Here is a 23,382-nt window from a genome sequence, read left to right on the forward strand (position 1 = left end):
TGCTGGGAGAGGAGGAAACAGATGGTGTCTCTGCAGCACACACATACCTCTCCCCACCAGGCACCCAAGCCTTCCCCCATGTCCTCCCCACTCCAGGGATGCTCAGTCGGATGTTTGGGAACACATTTGGGATCATGCTCGTCACTAGTGAAGCTCGGGGAGGACAGGCTTGGCACGTGGCAGGAGCAGATTCGGCAGAGGTGCCCCTGACACCCAGCGGGAGGATGTCCCCTGTAGTCCCCTCCAGCCCCATGGCTCATAAGACAATAACGTGAAGCTGCGACCATGGGTGGGACAGAGCCAGGCACGAGCCTGGTGCCACACCAACACTCAGAAAGGTCTTGGGAGAGCATCCCTCCCCTCCACACGCTGCCTCTGCACCGCACCTCCAGCTGCCCCGCTCCCAGCCCCGCGCCGTGCTTGGCCATCGGCTCTACGCCAGTCCTGGATCAGCATCACCACCCCGATTCCCCAGCTCCCACGCAGGGATCTGACATGGGGGGATCCCACCCCCCCAGCTCCAGGGGACCCGCTGCATGCCCAAACTCAGGCCCCGACACCCGCTGCTGCCCAGACGTACCTGTTGTTCCTTCCAGGCCAGCCAGAGCCTCCTCCCCATCCAAACCCCTCTCCGCTGCCTGAACACCCAAGCCCCAGCCCTGGCAGCCCCATCAATATTCCCCGCACAGCCCCTGCACGCAGGCGGAGAGGTTTAATCGATACAGAGGCAGGAAGGCAGTCGGAACCGTCCCTGACAGCTAATGACCTCCTTCGGCAAGAGATTCCCCGCTCCTCGCCCGAGAAAATGACAGGCGTGTCAGGAGAGATTAAATGAATGATTCATGGGTTGCTGGAGTTTGTTAGGGAGCGGCGGAGGCGCCGGCAGCGGCTCACACGGCTGCGGGCTGGCCACAGCCCTGCCACCACCTCCAGCCAGCCAGAGCGTCACCTTGCACAGCCCTGGTGCCATACCTGGAGGAGTTGGCTTCAGCACCTCCTCCAGCACTGCCCCAGATGCTGCCCCACAGAGCACGTTTGTCCCTGCCAGTGCCAGGGACCACTCCAGTGGGTCTGCTCTGCTCAACTCCCTCCACAGGAGGCAGGGATGTGGCCCACGAAGGAAGCTGGTGCGCCCAGTTGGCTGTGGGAAGCAAGAGACACTTGGGTCCTTCTCACCTGACCACCAAAGCTGGTCCCTCCTGTGCTGAGTCTCTCCCAATCAGGCAGCACCAACAGCCACAGTCCAGCATCAGACACGGCACCAAAACAGGGCACACATCTGGTGTGAGCCATGGCTGCAGCAACGCATCCCCCTCCTCGATCCCTCAACTCTACAAAGTGCAAATGAAAGGCTAAGCCTGGTCCTGGCTTACACCTCCACAGCTTTTGGCTAGTGGTCCTACACCCAGGGGCCACCCCACCCAAACACAGGGGAGGACGGCTGCCACTGATCAACCCTATGCAGCAGTTGTAAGGCATAAGACATCTCAACTGCAGACTCAACCCTTTATTGGGCACCCAACAGCTCCACCACCATATCTCCTCTCCTAGAAGAGACCCACACCTCCCATGCAGCCTCTCAGACATGGCACCTCTCGTGGTGTTAGCTCAGAGGACCTTCACCCACATCTCCACCACACACCATCTACAACCAGAGCCTCTCAGCCACATTCCCATCGTCAGGCTTGGGAAGATGGAGCCAGAACTGGGCTGGGAGCCCAGATCCATTCACCTTCCCTTAACCCACACCCACCCAAGGACATCCCCAACAGGACCATGCCGAGGAGCTGGCCAGACCCACAGCAGCGAGCAGAGACCATCCCCTGGCAGCAGGAAGGAGAGTGTGCCGGGGAGGGCGGCGGCAGCGCCAGAGCAGAATTTAGCTGTGACGAGCCACGTGGCAGCGTAAGTGAAATTGGCATTTTCAATTTGTACTCTGACATGTCTCATTTGGGGCCCTGGCATCTCGGGAAGGCATCCAGCCTGCAGCTGTCCAAAACACTTATTTGCATCTCTCTGCCCCGGCTGCTTTTGGAAATTAGTTCTTCTGGGAGGTGGGTTGGAGGAAGAAGAATAGGGGGAGTGGGAGGGAGAGCATTAACTCTTCATGCACCAGCCCCGAGACAGCAACAGCGCAATTGCGCAAGAGACAGTGTCCCTCTGGGAAAGGCCACCGTGCTGAGGATGCTGAATTTGTGGCGGCGTGGAGCCGCTGGGAGCAGAGCCGCTGGGAAGCGGCAGGCAGGAGCAGGAGGCGTCACCCCGGCTGGCATTCACAGTGCGGGATCACCAAGGGAACACGGATATCAATGAAAAACGTGTCCCCAGCGCCTGCGTGTCTGTCAGCAGCCTCTCACCTGCCCTGCAGAGACAGGCAGTGGGTCCGTGGCTTGGATGCCATTACTGGTCCCTGTAGGATGCTGGAGCTGGAGTCACGGCTCAGCTGCGTGCGGGCAGGAGCTGCGGCCACAGGGGCTCAGGGCTCAGCCTCCTGGGATGCTGAGATCCATCAGATCCCTCTCTTAATTTCCAAAGCACCTCCTATTTTGAAGGAGGTTTTCAAAGGCCCCCTCGCAGCTGCTTTTGCTGCAGGAAGGTGCCCTCTCCACCCACCGGCACAGCCACAGCCAGGGAAGCAGCAGCAGCCCCGGCTGCAGCAGCTGAGCAAAGCAGTGGCCACTTTTCGGACCTGAAGGCCCCACAACTGGTGGGGATCAGGAAGGGGGGTGCTTACCAATCTGTCCAACCCATGAGATCCAGACAAGAGGCCACGGGAAGCCAGCAGGTCCCATCACGCTGGCTCCTCCCCTGCTTCTAGCTAACATGGTGCTAAACATCCATTAAACACTTAACTGTTATTAACTTCCCAGTTAATCAATCGCTGTGGCTGGCAGCGATGTGGCATGAGCTGCGAGAGAGGGGGGGAGGCCAGGGCGGGTGTGAGCAGGGGGATGTGCCTACCCAGGCAGCCCTGCTGTCAGACCACCTTTCGCTCTACAAAGGTACCCGGGACCCCCTGGCTGTGCCGCAGGACGATGCGGCACGGCAGCTGCCTCAAGGACGAGTTATGGGAAAGGGACATTTGCTCTGGGAGCAAAAATGACAGGCACAGCCTCAAGAGCAAACCAACGGTGCCCAAAAGAGAAGCATGTTCACACAGCATGGTCCACAGAAGGCAATGGGAGAAAAGATGTCATCAAGTGAGTCAGTGACAGAGATGAGGGCTGCGTGGCTCCTTACCTAACCCATCCAGCCTTTTCAACCCTCTCTGGAAGAGCCTACAAGATGAGCGTGGAAGAGCCGACAGAGGATACACCAGCCCCATGAACAGCTACACAGCTATTCCCAGCCAAGGTGGTCTTCTGCAGGGATGTGGTTCAGGCGAGAAGACTTCTCACCAAGCCTTTCTCAAGGCTCTTCACCCAAAACTCATCTCAGGCATCTTCCCAAGTAACAGCCAACAACCTCGTGTGCTTCTCGTGGCTCCAATTCTCATGCCTTCCCCATTGCCCCATGGGGGATGCCCACTGACCCAGCACGCTGCGAGGGCTGTGGGTGCCACCTCCCCTGAAGGTGTCACATTTGGTTATATAGCAAGCCCACAGCTCACCCACTAGCTAGCAGGAATGGGCACCCAGAGCCACCCAGCTCCCCTTAGGGTGAGGGATTCAGCACCCTACAAAGGTGCCCCCAGGGAGCGACACTCCCAGGGGTCAGAGCCGCAAGGGGACACTCCAGATCTGGGGGCAGATTGCACTGAGATGCACTTTGAGATGCTCCCGCAAGCGCCGTGCCCACTAGCCAAAGGCACTAGCCCTCTCCAGCCCAGACGAGGCAGGCTGGCCCCACAGCCATCGCACCCCTTGCCGCGGGCGTCCATCCCACTCCAGCCGCAACCTGCACAACCCAGCACGTGAAGGAAGGGAGGGACCCCGCTCCCCAGGAAGGCAGCGGAGGGGCTGCTCCTCTGCCCTCTGCCAGCAAACCCACACCTCCAAATTCCCCTTGCAATCCCCCCTTCCTTCCCACATGCACCATCCCCCTGGGCTGCATTTCTGGAGGAGCGCTCGGGCTGCAGCTGTGTCCTATTTTTCTGTAGTTGATGACCTCAACTCCTTCCCCGCACTACGGGGACGGCAGTAATGTACATCGTGTCTCGCCAGGGCTCAACTGCAATTCATCATTATTTTATCTGCTGGAATTTAATTGGATCCTATCAAACTCTCCTGATACTCCCTTTTCACTTTAAACACTGCTGCAGGAAAGATAAATGTAGGCACCGCGAGGACGGAGAGCACGGCTTTGTTGGCGAACGGTGCTGGGGTTGTGAGCTCCGATCCTGTTTCCCTCTCCATGGCTGGTTAATTAGAGATACATATACTGGAGGTGTGCAGCGCTCAGAACAGGGCATGTGTGTATGATTTATGTTCCTCTATAAATACACCCTAGGCCTAGTAAAATACCATCATCCACACAACAGCACAACTTGACGGTAACACTTGGCCTCTGATTCTGGATCTCCTTTTGCTCTTTTCGCATTAATCTCCTCCTTTTCTCCCCCATCACGTGCAAGCTTCTTCGCCTGGATTCCTCCTGCCCAAAATTCAGCAGGGTGTAAGTGAGAACCCAAGACCCTGGAAACACATCGGAGCAACACCCGGACTCAACCGTGGTACGAAAATACCCAGAAAGAGTAAATCCGACAGGTCTCGCCTGCCTTCCCATCATCCGTGCCTGGGGCTGGGCATCCCGGCCTCAGCATCCGCAGCTCCGCGGCGCTGGGTACCACTCACACGTCGACCCCACCAGCCCAGCTCGCTCTGCATCCGTATCATTTTGTCTCATTTTGTCACAGGGATAAGCCTCTCCGTGCGGCTCCGTGGCAAACGTCCCGACCCGCGCCTGGCCGGAGGGGAGCGACCTCCGGAGCCACAGCTGAAACAGGTGGGCAAAGTGGGCTGCCCGTGCCAGGGGGATGAGTGAGGAAGGAGCCGAAAGGGAGCCAGGGAGGTGACACAGCTGCTCCTCACCACGCGGGGCTTTGGTTAAAAGGAAAAGGAAATAACTGAGGCGTGAAGCTTAATTTAAAGTGCTGAGACGACAAACTCAAATGCTCGTGGAAAGGAGATCAGGGGTTCTTCCTATTTTTACATTTAAAGGGGAAGAGCAGCTCTGGGTCTATTTCAGCCTTAAGAAGAACATTCTGGAGAGAAAACCCCCCCAAAACAAAAAAAAAACCTCTTGGCCAGGAGAGACACCTGTAGCTATTTTTCCAAGGCCAGGACTAAATCAGATGAAGTCCAGTGTTACAAGCAGTAGTGTGGACTCAGGACGGTGGTATTTTCCAACAGCAAAACTGTTTCTTTTTTCCAGCAATCAGAAGGACGAGCCCCGTTGAGGGATGGCAGATAGGAAAGACTGGGCAAAAGCAGGGATGCTTGGAAAAGGAAATTCAGGTGTTACCTGCGCACATTAAGACAGGTGACCACTCCTCCATCCTCTGCTGCAAGAAGCAAGCCTGGAAATGTCTGCCTCCAAGAGGTTTAAAGTAACCAGTTAATAAAGAAATAGTTGACTGGCACATAACTTATTTTCTTAATTAGACTTTTCTTTTCTTTCTGCTTCTTTACAAAGCATGGGGAAAACTTTTCGGGTTGCTTTCTGTTTGAACAGCAGAAATACACCAAACTGTGGAGGCAGAAAAGGGGGTTTCTGCTTGTTTTTTGTCCTGGGATGCGTGGGGAACACTGAGCCTGGTCTCCCTTCAGTTTGCTGAAGATCTATTGGGTGTCTCAAATGATGTTTATAATCGACACTCAAACCTTAATGAATGGACTGCTGAATATTTAACCAAGACGTCCTTTCTTCAAAGTGCTAACAAGTCATTGGAGTTTGACAAGCACTAAAACTAAACAAAAGACAAAGAGTTTTAAGCAGGCTTGACTTATTATCCCTTCCATTCACCCGATTCAGGAAAGCATCCCTAATTCCGTAGAGTAATTAACCTCTTGTTTAGATCCCATTGAACTCCTGGAAACAAAGTGCGCTTAAATGCCTTCCCAAGAGAGGACATCCATTCCTCACTTGCCGGCTGGGAGGATGTCATCCTTTCCCTGTTTCTCCACTCACTAGAGTGTCCTCCACATCAGGCAAGACCCGAATTCCTAACCCAAAAAGTAAATTGCAATAGTAGAACTGGGTGGGTCATGAGCGGGTGACTGCGGGAGCCTGAAGTGCTATCAACCAGCCAGATGGACTGCAAAAAAAGACAGGGAGGAGACAAGCATCACAGAGGTGTGAATCTGAATCCCCCACACCATAAAGCAGCCTGGCTAAATGCCCTCAAATGTTAAAGCAGGCGAGCAGACCCTGAAAGAAAGACAGCTTCTTCCAAGCCAAAACTCTCCTCTTCCGTCTGTGAAGCCACCTTGCTCCTGAAAGCCACGTCTCCTGCCTGAGACCGCAGCCCCACGGAGCTGCTGCCGCCAGCTCCCGCACCCACGCAGCCCGCAACGCCTGCCGCGCGCTCTCCGGCTGATTTGCTTTACTTTCTGGGCGTCTCCAGCAATTTTCAGGTTAAACAACCACCACTGTCAGCCCGGGGGGAAGGTGTCAGTCACCTCAGCCCTGCGTGAGGACCATATTGGCAGGCAGGCACACCTCAAGCCATCCCATCCCTTTGGACAAGAGTTGCAGAGGCCATGAAAGTCATGACACCAGTGCTGTCAGCCACAGCATCCCCTGGAAAACACAAGCAGTGTTCTTCGCTTCCGCCTCTCCCTCCTGCCTTGCAAATTGAAACTTACTGGGGAGAAATGAGTCCAAGGGATTCAGACCCCCTCTCCTCAACCCGTTTCCATTAGGTAAAGGCTCCGCTCTGGCGCAGGCACCTCTCCCCCCGACACCCCGCGGGAGCCACCAGGCTGCTGCCGCCGGCACCACGCAGCCGCGCCGCTCCTCTGTAAGGAGCATCCTGCAGCACACATCGTCCCAAACTGCTTTTGAATGAACTTAAGCCAAGCCACACGCTAAAGAATTGGGCAAAAGGGAGCTGGCAGCTCTGCTGGCTGCAGACAGAGGAGACCTGGCAGGAGGTTGGGCTGGCCGAGGGGGTCTGGCCAGGCACGGGCTTCACAAGATGTCCCCGCAAAGCTGGGGACCAGCAAATCACTGTGAGGGATGAAGGTCTGCGAGCCAACATGCGCTTCCCCCGCAGACTACCCGTGCCCCAGCAGATGCGGTTTCGGCTCCCGGGTGCTGATGCCGGGGTCCCTGCAGGCTGGGCTCTCTCTTTGGGACAAAGAGGCCACGTTTCTTCCACCCTTTGCAACGTGGCAATGGTTCCTCCAGCCTGTTTCCAGCCACAGGTGCTCCAGCAGCTGAGCATGGGCACATAGCAGAACAGCCCTGTGACAACCAAGCAGGTACCTGGTGTAAGTGGCCACCTGCTGGGACAAGGGAGGCTCAGCTGACCCCCAGGAAACCTCCCACGTGGCTGCAATGGAGATAAAGCAACCATGCCTGGCTACCAGCAGCAACGAGACCCCAGCAAAGGGACACCCACCACGGTGACATCCCTTTGCACGCACATCCATCGTGTTCCCCTCGAAGCACCACCATCGAGCCATGCAGGCAACGGGCAAGGCTGCGTCCGAGGGCAGATCCGTGTGGTCAAGCCCTGGTGAGGTTCACAACCAACACCGGGGACCAGCAGCCAAGCCAGCTCCGCCAGGCAGCTCTTGGCCTGGCTGCTTTTCTTCCCGGAACGCAGCAGCAAGATGCCAAACCTTTGCTTGAGCCACCTCACTCATGGCTTCTTGCAGCAGAGCCCTGCAAGACACCGCTCCGGTCCTGCACCTCCCCGGAGCTCGCACTTTGTGCTGCTGCCTGCGCTCACCTCCACGCCAAGCACAGACCCACCGACAACGTTTCCAGCCGGCAGCTCAGGACAGGGAGCGTTTCTGCTCCTTGCAAACTGCATGGCACCGAGAAAGAGCCCCGGCGGCACAGCGTTCCCCCTTGGCACTGCTGCCCAGGGCTGGGGGCAGCGCCTCTGGATGCTCCTCCTGCCCTACGGCCCCGCAGCTCCGGGAGAGCAGGAGGAGGGAGGGAGCCAGGGCTCATCTTCAGTGGCCTCTAAATGTTAGTCGTGCCACCAAAGGCCAAGGGAGCCAGGATCGGCACCGGCGTTAGGCTGCAAATGAGCTTTCACAGTGTGAGTGACGGAAAACAAATTTTAAAAGGATTAAATGGGAGGGAGAAGAGGGGGGAGGAGGGGGCTCCATGCGGGTGAGGGCAGGTTGGTGCAGAGCCCAGCGAGACAGCCGAGGAACTGAGCAACGCCGGCTCCCGGGGGGGCTATTAACACCCCGGGTGGGTTTGCTCGTGGGCTTGGTGCTCGGGATTGCTGCACGGCAAGGGGCAAACACACACAGCTCACCGAGGGGCCGCAACCCCCCCTCCTCGCTTAGGGATAAGGCAACCGGAGAGGGCAGAGCGGGCAGAGCTGCCTGCAGGAGACGGCTTAAGCGACAGAGCCGCAGGGAGCAAGGAGAGAGGCAGTGATGCACCAGCAGGGCCGGGATGGGGGGCAGGCAGGCAGGGGGTGAGGGAGGTGCCAGTCGGTGCTGGGATGGAGAGGGGCTGCGGGGGAGGAGGGGGCTGGCAGGCACGGCTGCGTGCGGACACGGAGAAGGTGTTAGCTGGATCCCGCCTGTAAAGCGGGATGGCTCGGCGTCGGGAGGAAGCAAGGCTCCGGCACGTCCAGGCCAGCTGGCTCCCACCCAGGCAACTTTCCTCAGCTTTCCAAAGCCAATCTCCTTGGAAGTGCTCCTAAAGCCTGGCAGTTTCCTCAGGGCGGCTCTGGAGCTGATCCTATCCGGAACGACCCCGAGAAGCAGCCCCCCCATGCAGCGGGGCCGGAGCCCATCTCGCACCTCACGGGCACCAGAAACCCCGGTTCCCTGCCCGCGGGAGAGCAAACCCAGCCGTGCGACGAGCCGGGACAGTCCCAGGACAGGGCAGGAACGAGCAGCCCGCAAACAAAGCCGCGCACTCACCGAGGTGTTCTGGCACTGGATGCTGGTGCTGTTGAAGCGCAGGGCAGTGACGCGGGTGGTGCTGCCAGGGATGTGGAAGATGCACTCGTAGTTGCGCTGGCCGGACTGCGGCTGGGGCAGGTTCTTGGCCGTCAGGGTGATGGGTTTCACCACTCCCACGGGGATGTAGATCTGGGTAGAGGGCAGGATCTGGGGGCAGTCCTGCAAGGGGAACAAGGGGCAGCTGATGAGAAGGGAACACTGCGCAGCCTCCCCCAGCACCCCCGTGACCCCCAGTGGCCAGCAGGCTGGGCAATGAGCTGCGAAAATACCACCCTGAGTACTCGCTTGAGTAAATCCTTATGTGCAGCCAACCCCAAAACAGCATCTCATGGCCGCTCTGACCAAAGCCCTGAAGTCAGAGAAGGAGAGCACAGAGGAATCCGGTGGCAGGGCAGTGGGGTGTTTTCCACAGCTCGGGTTGATCCAGGCGGGAGGTGGGGAGAGGATTCAGCTATGGGACCTGCAATCTGGCGTTGCGACAGCAGTGCACGTGTGGGTGAAGTGACTGATAAGGAGATGGGCTTTAATGCCATCACTGCAGTCAGTAGGTTTCAGAGTTAACACCCACTGGGCGGTGCATTGTCGTGCTACCTTCTGAGCCCTCCTGTTTCCCTTACAGCCTCCATCCCCCTTCCTTCACGAGTGGACAGAAAAGCCTCTTCCCCCTTTGACACTGCAACATGCTTCTGCAGCGCTGCAGAGAACCTGTTCTGCAGCGAAATTCTGCTGCTGCTGTTCCTAACCGTGGCCAGCTCAAACCAGCGTCACCCCAACCAGCCCAGCTGCAGGCTGCCCAGAAGACAGCACCTTCGGCCAGGGGATGCTGGTGAGTCCAAGCCGAGGAGGAAGGCAAGGGCAAGGGGCTCAGCACCACGCTGGCAGCCCCCCACGCTCCCCGGGGAAGGAGCTGTAGGGGAGGGCAAAGCACTCAACTTTTAATAGCCGCGGGCTCCCAGCTGCTCCAGGGGAGCCGGTGAGCCTTGTGTGCAAAGCACAGGGGAGTGGGAGGGAGTAAAAATAAATGAGCTCAGGCAGCAAAAACAGCTCCACGGCCCTGGTGGGTGCCACTCTGGCAACAACAGACTGACGCAATCCCACGCTGGCCTTGCCGAGCCGGGCGGAGGTCTTGCACCTATGGCAGCGACTCCTGGAAGCTTCGGCTCGAAATAACGTCAAGGGGGAATAATGTGTGCTGAAGTGAGCTGTTCTGAAAACAGAAACGGCGGCAGCGGCAGCGCCGGAGGTGGATGCAGCTGCCCTCCTGCTCTCACAAGGGTGCTGATGGCCACAGCGCGGCCGCGGGTCAGCTCTCGCCCCAAGGCCACCGGCAGCCACGCATGGCCAGCACTGCCCAGCTGCCTCCTGCCGCCCCGCAGCGAGCCGGGCTGGACCCTGCGCGGCACCGGGCTTTACCTCAGCGGGTAGGATTAATCTAACTTTCAAATGATGCAGAGAAACCAACAAGAAATTGTTTCATTTAGGAAATATTGACAGAAAACCCCGACTCCTTTTACTCTAAGTTTCCTGTTCTTCACAAGCCTGTATTCCCCAAAATCGCCATTTTTAAGGGAAGAAACTATTTATCCCCAAAACACACTGAATAAAATTGGAGAGGAACAGCAGTGCCAGCCCCAACCTGGACATGGTGATGGGGCTGGGACAGCCTGGGGACCCTCGGTACTGCTCTGCCAACCCCCTGCTCCGTATCGGGGCTGCCCCTCTGCAAAGGGGGGCTGAAGTTGTCCCCTCTTTCAGAACCCGCTTAGGGATCCCAGCGGGGAGACCCCACGTGGCCACTGCCATTTCTAACGAGCGGCCCCCGCCGCTGCAAGGCGTTTGCTCCCCACCAGCTCCCAGCGCAGAAGTGCCGATGGAGGGAGATGTCCCCGCCTGCTTGATGCCCCTCTGCATTGCAGGGGGACCCCAGCGGGTGGCAGACGCCTTCTCTGCGGGGCACGCACACGTTTGGTGAGGATTAGCTCACAGCTCGCTTTCCGACACCTCCACCTCCTCGTTCTTCCCTAATTATTGCTGCCAGCTCGGCCGGGGCGGTGGGTAAGTCCATGCCACCCCAGCTGGGCTCACCACGGATGCTCGGGGAGCGCGGCGGGCGCGGGCGTCCCTCTCCCCGTGCAGGCGGACGGGCTCGTTTTGCTGACTCGCGGTTTGAGCCCGAGTCCCCCCCCCCCCGCGACGTCACATGCTCCGCATCTGCCGGCAGAAGTGTCTCATCCAGCAAAAATGTCAGCCTGCGCCCAAACAGGAAGCACCTGGTGCTGGTGGGCGCCCAGGGTGCCCGGAGGGGTGGGGGGCACTGGGACAACTCATTTCCCCTACAAGCAATTCCAACCGCTGACAAAACTCGCCTCGGCATTGCCCGCCACTTACATCCTTTGGGAATGCTCTGCACAGCCCACAGAGCTCCCAGTCCTGCCAAAAACACCACCACCACCCCCCGCCCAGCCCCGGCAGAGCCTCGGCTCCCAGGAGCAGGGAGCTACGAAGGGATGAGATGAGCAGAAAAGCAAGATCCAGACGGACACACACATTCCCAAACATCGCACAACTTGGATTTTCTCCATTAAAGCTGTTTTTCTAGCTGGATAAGAACACGATGAGGGTTGTCCAGGTTTGCTTGGAGAGGTAAGAGCTTCAGAGTCACAACGCCAGTGCTGCGGTGTGGGTTTCTCTGGCAGCTCCCAGCTCCAGCTGCAAGGCTGCACCATCAGCGGAGATGGGGATGAAGGCACTCTGGGGCTGGGCTTGACCCTGGCTGTGAGGTTCTCTCACAAAGTCCTCAGCCATTCCCACCAGTGGGGGAATGAAGAACAAACACAAGCTGAACCTGCTTAGACTGAACCAACACACTTGGTCCCCGCAGGCCAGGAGCCTTTCACCCAGCAGGGACTGTCGCAGGAGAGCAGCTTTTTGGGATGGGAGACTCAGGCATCCATCACTGATCACCCCGCAGCCACCGCTGGGCACCATGAGTGGGGAAAAACAAACAACAGCCTGTGCTGCTTCATCAGCCCTTCCCCAGCCCTGCACCCCGGAGCAAGCCATGCAGAAGGGTGATCTCCAGAGCCCAGGCTTCGAAGCCCCCGCAGCCGTGGGACAGGGACATCCTTCCTACTGCTGCCGTTCCCAGGCACATTTACGTGGGTGGTCGCTCCTACCCACAGGCCATTCCTGCCCTGCCAGCCCCAGAAATGCAGGCGAACACCCCCAGCATGCTCAGGACAGAGCGCCATGGATCGCTCTTTGCGTTTTCCTACAAAACAGACGCTTTCCCACCCAGGAAATCGTGGTGAACCACCCGTGGGAACCAGCAGAGACAGGGTTAAGCACTGCTGTTAACCCCTGTCTCTGTCTCTCCTGACCAGTGCCTCCCACACTGTAGCCAACGCAGACAGACCAAATCCTGCTTAAAATAACCCTCCCAGTTAGATATCCTCCCACAGAGAGGATGGGGCTGGACATCTACCTTTAACTTGTCCAGCAGTGCCATAGGCTGGCACCAAGTCCCCCTCCACACCACACCACCCTTTTGGGGACCGGGAAGGCCAGGCACGGGGACGGGATGTCTCATCCCAGCCTGGCCACACAGCCCACTGCAGTAGCCGGTCTGAGGGTGTCTCGCCATCCCCGCCGGGAACGGCTGAGGCCACACCGACGTGCAAACAGGCTGAGCCAGGCATTCCAAACCTCAAGCCAGGCACCACTCCAAGTCCCAGTGTGGCCAAAAGGTCTGCTGGGGGACAGCCTGCCCGTGCTTGGGAGCAACACGAGTTCGCAAGCGGCTGGGCCGTGGGAGAGCCGCACGCATCCCAGAGACAACACCCTGGGGGTGTACAGCCAGATGCTTTTGGGTTGGCCTGGCAGGCAAGGAAGGCCAAGCAGCCTCCCCGTGCCCTCAGCGCGGGGAACGGGCAGCCGAGAGCCAACGGGCTCCAGTGGTCTGGACACCACGTGTGGCATTTGCCGAAGCAACACCAGGGCTGGCTGGAAGCGCGACCTCAAGCGCAGGCTTCCGAGATGCCTGGGGCGGGCTGGATTTCTTCAGGGCACAAGCTAGGAGAAAACAGCTTTTTCTGATCTTCTCACATTACTGAATCCCCCCTTCACGTGGGGCCGCCAGGCTGGGCTCGTTCTGCCCTGTGCCACACACGCTCCAGCACCCATGAGCACAGTGCAACCCCCATGAGCTTGGATGATACCTCCAGGGGGGTGAGGGATGGTGCCAGAGCCCAGAGTTTGGCCGTTTGGTGGAAGGGGCGGTGCGAAGCCATCGCTGCGCCACCCGAGAGGCCGGCAGCGGGGCCACGGCCCAGCCCAGGCAGTTTGACGAGCAGAGTTTCATTACTGGCACTCGCCTGCTGCTGTGCAGAAACGGCAAGCACCAACCCCGCCTGCCCACACGCAGGAGTGACGGTTGGGCTTTTCCAGCTCTCCCGATGCACTTGGCTGAGAGGCGGCTTCACTCAGCTCCACGCCTGGAGTAAGGATCATGACAAGAGCCCAGCACAACCCCGTGAGGGGACTCCACCGTCTTCTGCAAGCCCATCCACTCCTGAAGTCCTTGGAGGCTCCAAACTAGGGAGCACCCAAGTATGAGACCCAAGCAGCTCTCTTTGCAGGTTGCAAAGCCCAAATGTTCCCCCATAGACAGAGCATTTCCTCCTAAATGTTCTCCCAGCAGGTCCGCTGGGAGAGGCAGCAGGACCAGGTGCTCCAGCTTTCCACAGGCATGTGGTGGGTCAACCTGGGCTGGACACCGGGTGCGCACTGAGCTAAGTTGGCTCCAGCTCAGGTTGACCCACCCCAAGGGAGCAGGGAAGCCACGCAGGGCTCAGCCCCAGTACACAGGAAGATGCTTCTCCATCCCTCTCATCCCTGGCACAAAAGCGATGGTGCTGCTGGTGACTGGGCAATAGTTGGGTAATGGCCCAGCTCTCCCCTTCTCTCCTGTGAGAGGTCTTTGAGTGATGAGAGAGGCAGAGGGGGAGGAAGGCAAAAAAAATTAATTGGGGTTTCTCAGCTGCAGAAGGATCTGTCTGACGCCACGCATGCCCCCAGCCCAGCCCAGCAGCAGGGGGACACAGGGAGGACAACAGTCCCGATCTAGAAGGATACCCACGAGCCCACAGGTCCTCACTGAGGATGAGGGCAGACCTCAGAAGACACATATTACAGGGGATGGAAATTCACTGCTCCCTCTGAACGGGAAGATGAAGAGGCAGGCTCCCTCTCGGTGCCAGCCAGGACAGCAAAGACCTTGAGGGACATCTCGGCTGCTTGCCTTCACACATGGTCTGTGAAGCAGAGACAAGCTCTTCTTGTTCACCTCCGCTACCGGGGACCAGTCCTGGCCTGGGAGGCTGCTGGGACACAAGCTCTGCTGGAGCTCAGAGACCAAACTTTATCTGAGATGATCTGGGCAAACGCTTTCTCCAGGACAACATCCATTTGAGCCATTCCTGTGAGGACAGCATACGGCTTTGCTCCCAGCCTCAGCCATCAGGCAGCAGGACCCTTCCTGCCGGGCCGCCACACAGGCGACTGTAAATCCAGGTGAGTACAACCAGAGCCACCTTCCAGGACAGGGGAGAAACTCCCCATCCCAAAATTCACCCTTCAGGACCCGAATCGGCAGTTACCGCAGAGCCAGCGGTCGCCGACCAGACCTCCAGACCCAACCCAAACAGCCAGCGATGCTACCACAGGATGGAGACGCCGGGACCTCCTGCGAGCGCCCTGCCAGTGACAACTTTCCGCAGTGGGTGGCATGGATGCTACGCAGGATGAACCCCCGCAAAAAGAACATGTTTCTTAGCAAAGCATTTGAGACGAAGAAGGCGTGAGGTGCAGCGAAACAGTTTGTTTTACGGATTTCAACCTTCGCCTCTCTGAAAACAAGTTGTTCTGCAATGACAGTTCAAGCCTGCTCCCTTCAAAAACATCAAAGGAAAACGCTTTAGCGTCTCTGCCTTTGTTTTTCCCTTCATTCAGCCTAAAGTGCTCTCGGCTGCGCCCGGCTTCCCAAGCAGCCTCTCCGCAGCAGCGCTCCTCAGCCAACACAGCCTTCTCCCCGCCGGCACACAGTCCCGGCAGCGCTTCCCACTCCCCCCCTCGCTGCTTCCCAGGCGGCCCCAGCATCCCAGGCAAGGCGGCGGGAAAAGTTTCCAAAGCGGTTTGCCCTCTTCTAAACCCCTCCCCATAGGGCAGGGGGCTGCACCAGGACCAGGATGGGAGAAGGGAGCGGGCTCGCATCGCCTTACCTCGGAGAGCTTGACACGTCCCTCCAGGAAGGAGCAGTCGGCGGCGTTGTGGGTGCAGATGTGCCGGTACTTGCACCAGTGGCAGGGGAAGGAGCCGTTCACGCAGGACAGGCAGCTGCAGAGAGAGCAAAGCGGGCAGCGTTAGGGCAACGGGGTCCACCAGGACACTTCTTGGGATGCTTCTGAGGGACAGCATCCATAGTTGACCTTGTACCTCCAATCCCTCATGCATGGGGCGAGGGCTGTGTGCCGGCAGGCTGGGAGGGGAGATGGCCGCTCACCCTGGACCTTGTCCACGGCAGGGCGAGGGGAAACGGCCTTTTGGGCATGGTGGGGTTTGTGCCCCAGCCACGCTCCCTCCTCCGCTTGGCACGCTGACCCTGCCCGCCCCGCTCCTGGGTCCGGGGCGGGGCGGGGGGGGAGCTCCAGACTTTGGGAGCTTTATTTGGGTTCGCTGAAAGGCGATTTTGGCAAGAGGCGGCAGAACAAGGGCTCTGCACCACGGGGGAATAGGGGAGAAAAGGCCAGATTAATGCACGCTCATTGAGAGGAAAGTTATAACTGGCGAAAGGTTGGGTCAGATTAACATTTCGGGACTGTAGCGCCTTTCAGCCGCTCACAATAGGTTGTGTGTGACCCCCTCCCTCGGCCCCCCCTTGTCCTCAGCCCTCCATGGCCGCGCGTGCGTGTGCGTGCTTCCAGCCCTCCCTCCAGCCCACCACGTCTCTGTCTCTCTCCCCAGCCTCCTCTCCGGGCTCTTTGTGCGGTGGGATCACACGTGCCCCCCACTCCTCCTGGGGGATGCGCTTAGGTACCCGGGGATGCTGGGGGCATCTCTGCTCCTGGAAAACAGCCCCAGGGACATGATGCGTCTCCCTCGGAACACAGAGAGTCCCCTCGCTGTGCAACCATTCACACGAGTGGCACCCCAACAGCCTGTCCCCTTGCTAGCCCCCCCCCAGAAGCATGCCCTCTCAGCACCACGAGGCATCCCTGTTCGCAAGCACGGGGGATCCCGCTGAGCCCCCCAGCCGGAGGGCGGCTTTCGGGGCTCCCGCCCTGTGCAGATGGAAGGGGCTGAGCCCTCCCCTCCGCGCTGTCCCGGGGCAGCAGCGAGATCCCGCATTAATGCGGTTAGCCTTCAAGGGGCAGGTCTCCCCTGAGAGAGGAGAGGGGAGAGATGCTGAGGAATAAGCTTGAAGGGAAGAAAAATAATCAGCCTGGCTTTAAAGGAGGGAAGAAAAAAGAAAAAAAAAGCGATTAAAAAAAAAAAAAAAAAGCAGCAGCACCGTTTTTCTCTCCAGAAGGCTGATACCTGCTCTCACCGATCTGAGCACGCACAGGATTGGGTCCAAAGCAATTATATTTAAACAAAGGCAGGCTCTTCCTCTGAACGCAGCTCTGGCAGGAGGCCGGCAGCCCTGCCCAGCCCGATCCCCCTCCCAAATCACAAACCACCCCTCTGCCTCTACCCCTGGGGAGGCGACGGGGGAAACACAGCATCACCGTGCAAGGCGGCGGAAAGAAAACCTTCCTGGAGAGAGGGATCCTCGGGCGACAGGGCCCGGCACGCCGAATCCCTGGCCCTCCGTCAGGCTCGTCGCTTTGGAGATGCGGGGACGGCAGGGGAAGGGGGCACGGCAGCGGGCAGCGCGGGGTGCACACGCACACCTCGGGCTTCGCAGGACCCCCCGCTCCCTGCCCGCCCCGGGGTTTCACACACCATTGCATATACAGAGCTTCCCAAATCCATGCGCGCACACTAAGGAAATATTTAATTAAGCTGCTTGCAAAGGGGGCTGGAAGTCATTTCCATGTTTCGCTCACATTTTCACTTCCAAATGAACAGCCCTTTTAGCTTTACCCACAAATATGCTAATTGAGATGCTCCTTATGCAAATATATGCAATTTTATTTCAGCTGCAGAGATTCAACTTAAAAGCAGAGCCGTAGCCTCCTATCTCTGGTTGCTTTGATGGAGGGAGGGGCAGAGGGTGGGGGGAGCGGGGGGAGGACACACAAACAAAGCAAAAGGACCGCTCCTGCCCTCCTGATAAGGGCTCAAGCAAGGACCTGAGCGGTGGGCAGGCAAATTCAAGATGCAGAGGCAGCGGGGCAGGGAAAGCATGGGTTAATCCTCATGGAAGTAGAGCAACCACAAAGAGGTCATTTAAGAGAGGAGCGAGGTACAAAGCAGTCGCAAGACACGCGCCGCGGCATAACCACCAACCCTGCCATGAAATCAGCCCTCCGCAACAGAGAGATTTTCCAGCCGTCATGTCTTTCAGGGTCTGCAAAAGGACTCCCCAGTCCCTTTCACCACCACCTCGCGAGGAGCCTCAAAGCAGTTGGGTGAAGAACCAGGCGCAGTCCTGCCCTGGGACACCCCGACCCCTGGAGCTGCAGCTCCACTCTGCAGTTCTTCAGGGTCAAAGCCAAATCTTGGCTAATTCAGGACCCTGCTCACCTGAGGGTCTCCTTTGCCATTTAACTACTGCAAGTCCCAGCCAGTCTCTTGGTCTCCACTCGCCAAAAGACATGTACACACCCAAAGCATCTCAGGTTATCCCCCACGTACGCCCCGAGGTGCAGGGATCGCCCCCTCCTACTTCAGCCCTCCTGGCTGCTTGTAGCTTAACCGAGCCATTTCTGAAGCCCCATCCCCAGAGATAGTTTTTCACACTCTGCAGAGGTCATCCATCTGCCATAAGGACATCAAACGCCGCCGTAAGAGCACTCACCGCCACACGTCTCGCTCCACAGCATCTCTGCTGCATTTAGAGCCTGTCTGGGTCAGCAGCCCCCGCCCGGCCAAGGACTCCATAAAGTGGCGAGCAAATCAGCGCTCGGGTGCCAGTAACACGGTGAAAACCAATTCCAGCCTCCCTCGGTCCTGCCGGCCTCAGCATGTCCATTTGACCCCCCAGCTCCTTGCTAGGCTGCCCCCAAAACAGCGGGCAGGAGCCGAGGGAGGGTCTCCAGCTGAGGTCAGGCTGGGCGGCGGGGCCGGGGCCGGATCCTCCGCGGGGCCGTGTGTCGCTGCTGTCTGTTCCCCGCGCAGGAGCAGGTTGCTCGGCAGCATGATGCCATCTGTGCCGTCTCTCTCCTTCCCACGGTCAGGCACTCTTCCCTCATCACTTCTTGCCTAAGAGGCTTTCATCACTCCTGATAATTAGAGGGAGGCTCTCCTTCATGTGTTGAAGTCCCCCCCCAACCCCCCCCTCCCCGAAGCGTGTCGGGAGTGCGAGAAGCCCAGCCAGGCAGAAAACCCAGGCTGGGGGAGGGGGGGGGGCAGCGCAGACACAGACCCACAGCTTGCTCCCCATCCGCCCCCCTCCCCAAGCCCTGCCAGGGGCCAGGCAGAGAGGAAGCCCCGGCTGGGCAAGGGGAAGGGGGTCAGAACCACCAGCAGTGCCCCCCTTCCCCCCCAGCATCCTCACGCAAGAGGAGTGACACCGACCTCAGACCCGCATTTCAGGATCCCTCTGGGCAAAGACGGCCCCATCCCAAAAGACGACCAGGCTCGCAGCCTGCCTGCAACCTCCCCGAGGAGGAGCAGGCAGTCCTGCAGGCAGCTCTGCCCACCTCTGAGTGACCCAGGGACAGAGCTGGAGCCTCCACGCTCACCCCCAACCCGCTACACAGCTGGGTCAAGACCTCCCAATGCTGCTCCCCTTCGCTTTCCAAACCAATCCCAAACTCGCTGAGGCTGCGCTAGAGAAACACCTGACACGGCCGCAGAAAAGCAGCAGTGCGGCAATGGTGGCAGGACAGTGAAGGAGCATCTCAGAGCTGGGCACATCTCCAGGGTGGCTGCGGGGCTACGAGCATCGCTGCAGGACGAGCCCATACCCAGGGGTGGCTGCAGGGGACCGGCTCCTCGCCGGGCATGAGGGCGGCTCTGCAGAAGGCACCTCCAGCCACCATGGCGAGGTCAGAGCTGTCTCCACGCCTGATCTAAAGCAACATTTCGATGGGAAACACTGGAAGCTGGCGGCGCTGGATCCAGGCGCCTAACTCTGTCCCTCCTGTGGTCCCAGCCCCAGGCATGCCGTGTGCCCGAAGGAGCCTGGAGCTCTTCAGCACGCGGAGTGGAGAAGGCAGAAAACAAAACCAGCATCCACAGGGGTGTGATAAACCTGAGCAGCAAACACAAGAGGGACGGGGGCGGACGTGCGTTGTACATACACGTGCACACGCACACACACACATTGGGGCTATTTCCACGGAGCAGCGCGTTCCTAGAGGAAGGATGCAGAGCAAAGGGCAGGGAAGAGGGATGGGGGCAAGTTCAACGCCACCAAGAGCAGAGCAAGGGAGGTCCACTGAGAAGGGAAATTATAAACACGGTGCTGATGGAAACAGCATCTGCGCACGCACAGCACAGCCTGTGAGCCCCCCGACCGCTCCTCAGCCCTCCTCTTGGCAGGAGGATGCATCCTCAGCGAATACTCAGCTCCGGCATAGCCTGCATCTGGAGCAGCAGCTGTCAGGGTTGAGGGGCTGAACTGCAGTGCTTTGGGCTTTTTATCCATCTCTCTGCTCCAGGAAGGGGGGGAAACACTGAACAGCAGCAGGAACAGGCGGTCAGTGCCCCCAGGCTCCTACACAGACCTACAGACAGCCCTGCCCTTCCCGACCGGTGCCCAGACCCAAAGCCAGGAGAGCCATGGGGTGGGTTATCCTCCCTCCATCTCTGCCCATCGCAAACCACCACATTTCTGCCCTTCCTTTCACGCCAGCCCCATGCTTTTCCATCCCTGCTGGGGACCTTACTCACAGGGGCTGGGCACACAGACTCGCTGCAGCGTGGTCCGGGGCAACCACTGTCACGCTGGCTGGAGGATGCAGAATCAGGCCCTGGTTTTTAAAATCACCAGAACCACGTAATTCACTTGAAACACCTTCAGCCGCGTCCCCTCACTGAAACACACCACCAGGCTGCACCAGCCCTCCTCCTACACAACAAACGTGACATAAACCAGGTTATCCCGAGTGGTCTCTGGGGCTATCCTACGGGATATTCCACCTGCCCCAGCCCAGGAGTAGGCAGGGATCTGTTACCGCCTCGCAGCTCAGCTGTGCTAACTCAGATACACTCACTCAACTGCTTGCAGCCATCTGTCTGTGCCTTCAAAAAGAAAGCATCTGTAAGCATCTGGAAACAAGCAGCGCCGGGCCTGCGGAGAAGCAGCCACGCTGTGTGCGGGCGGCTCGGAGGCACGGGCAGCCCAGGGCACAGCCAGAGAAAGGCTGCAGCGAGGAGCCCAGTGCTACAAGGGCTGGCATCGTCTCACATCGTCCCACAGGTGCCACCAGGCGCCTCGACCACCAGAGCAGTCCAGCCCTGCTCCCAGCCCCTGGGGCCGTGCATTAAAACACCATTTATTTAATGGAGGTTTCCAGGGAAAGCCTGACCTGTGGGACAGGGCAACATCAGACTCGCATCTCTCTGGCCAGGAGGAGCTTAGAGCCGCTTGGCACGGCTGTCCCTCTCTCCAGCTTCATAGAAATTCAGCACCCCGCCGCTGATGGGACCCAGGTGTCACAACCATCACTGCAGTGAGGCACAACCACGAGGGCAGTACCACCACGTGTCTTCTATCCGGGAGGTGGACAGCACGGGCATGCACGAGCACCGGTTTCTTGGCTGCTTGGCTGCCCCCTCTCAGCATAAGACCCCTGATCCATGATTTTCTCCCCTCCCCTGTGCCACTGCCTGGACTTTTGCTTCCACGTTGCAATGGCTGGTCATGCCGGGGGGAATCTGGCGATGCGCTGGGCACACCGGTGCTCGAAAAACCAGCAAAAACCCACCCATAGCATTGAAGGAAGCACCAAAGGCTTTTGTCTTCTTCCCCGTCCCCCTCCACTTGCCAGTCCCCTTCCCACAGCCGTGCTCCCTGGAAAGCCAAACGACAACAGGAGTTACGGTCCAGAGTTTCCAAAGGAAAAACTCAGGGAGCAAACATGGAAATAGGGGGAAGATTTACATCTTGGTATTCCCTGGAATCGCTCAGTGGCTTTCCAGGAGGATTCCCTGCTCGCCAGCAAGCGCAGCTCTGCCGGAGGCAGGCAGGGAGCCTGGTGTTACATCTTTATCTTGAAAGGGGACTCATTTCCCCACAAATGCTTTGAAGAGGGAGTTTAATGCTGACAAAGACGACCTCAACATCTGCCCGCGCACGCGCCGGACACGGGCTGATTCATTAGACGATCAAAGGTCTTTAAATGCCTGTGCTTGATCAGTGCCCCATAGGAAACCCCCAAGGGAATCCACCCCGGTCCCTGCCATGGGGTTTTCCATCCCGCCCTCCACAACAAGAACCACAGCCTGTCCCCAGGAGCCAGGACTGCGCGGGCAGCCCTGTTTCCCTGCCGAGGGCCGGCAGCGACCCTCAGCCACCCACATCTCCCTTTGCAAGGGACCTATTTTTCTGCATCAACCTCCAGATTTCCACTCCCCTGTCCGATGCACCTCTGACAGCTCAGCCAGTAACACCCTCTGCCTGATGCACCGGCCTTCAGGAGGAAGATGTCACAGCCTGGAAATGCCCCTCTGAGTCCCACAGGAGCTCCAAGGCTGCCGGGGTGCGGTACACCAAGGTGGGACCCCCAAAAGCTTGCCAGGTGACCCTTCTGGAGCAAGAAACGGAGCCCCAGAGAAGGTGTGAGTCCCAGACCAGGAGTCCCAGAGACCTCACGCAAAGTACCACCCCAGGAGCCAGTTGATGCTGGTCTGCAATAGCGACAGTCCCATCACACCAGGTAACGCTATAAAGCTCTGCAATAACAGACAGGACAGCAACAGGGCTCTACCTGGAAGGCATCCCCTCGGCCCGGACCATCACAAGGCAAATATACAGGCAGCACAACCTCCTCTGTACCCCTCCTTCCCTGTAGGAGAAGGGGTTAGACATATCTTCCTTTTTGCAACCCCTCCCTGGACAAGGTTGGTTCCAGCAGTCTGTGAAAAAGCACGGGAAGAGGGGTTTTGCAGGGTGGTGAGAAACAAGAGAGTTGGGATGCTCGCACGGCAGCAGGATCAGCCCCGCAGCCTGCAAAAGGGCTTTAGAGGCACGATCCGCTGACACCTTTCCAGGCATCTGCTGAAAATAAGAGGGGTCACTCTCCCCCGTGTACATGGTGGAGCTGCGTTGGCTTCCCTGGAGCCACCCCAGCTTACACGAGCAAAGAGCTGCCTTATAATCCTCCAACCTCTCCACAGCCATCTGAAAAAATCTCACCTAAACATTTCATCCTCAGCTGAGAAATGATTTGACGCGCAGGCCGCTGGCTCCCAACCCGAGCAAAGCCGCCCAAATATAAAAAGAAAACGTAATGCACAGTGATCGCAGATCTCCACAGGAAAAACATTAGCCTCATAGAAAAGCATATTGTTCCTAATACAGAATTCATCAGGCTGACGTATAGATTTTCCTCCTCAAAATATGAAACCTGGATCTGAAAGGCTATTAACTCCGAAGAGATCCATTAAAGACGTCTGTCTGCAAATGGTATTTAAAAGTATTGCATCATCCTAGGTATTGTCATGCTCTTTGGCTATGACTCGACTGCAGGTCACATAGTTAAAACTGCCTCCAAACCCTAAAATTCTTGATGTAAAGAAAATAATAATAATGTTCACCAGCCTAGAACATGGACTTTTCTATCAGCTCCAACCGGAGCCCATAAATATTAATGCATCCATAATTAGCCTTTTTAAATAATGCATCCAAAATTAAACATCAACGCAGTAATAAATCAGTCAGGGCTCTTTGTTGTAGGTTTGTCTGGGGGGTGGTGGTGGTGGGTTTTTTTTCCCCTCCTGTGTCAGGCACGTAAAATAAAACACCAATTCCCACCACCTCTTCCCACTGGACCAAAACGCTGGAGCCCCGATTGGACCAAATCTGATGCCATTGGTACTTAAAAGTCTTCTTTCTTTCATTTAGAAAAATAAAAGTCACATCTGCTTTTTGATTTGCAAAATAATGACATGC

The 23,382-nt window shown here is 58.0% G+C and overlaps 1 protein-coding gene across 1 annotated transcript in view; it reads right to left on the reverse strand.

Moving 5' to 3' along the window:
- PLXNA1 (plexin A1) overlaps positions 1 to 23,382 on the reverse strand; it is a 105,809-nt gene that overhangs the window by 37,918 nt on the left and 44,509 nt on the right. Inside the window, exons 8-9 of the mRNA XM_082487493.1 lie at positions 15,380 to 15,494; positions 9,060 to 9,260 (exon numbers count right to left, since the gene is read on the reverse strand). Of these exons, the coding sequence (XP_082343619.1) occupies positions 9,060 to 9,260; positions 15,380 to 15,494 (316 nt within the window). The remainder of the gene's footprint in view (positions 1 to 9,059; positions 9,261 to 15,379; positions 15,495 to 23,382) is intronic.

Source organism: Vanellus vanellus, assembly GCF_965231255.1.
Source record: "Vanellus vanellus genome assembly, chromosome: 9".
In the NCBI taxonomy this organism is placed as follows: Eukaryota; Metazoa; Chordata; class Aves; order Charadriiformes; family Charadriidae; genus Vanellus; species Vanellus vanellus.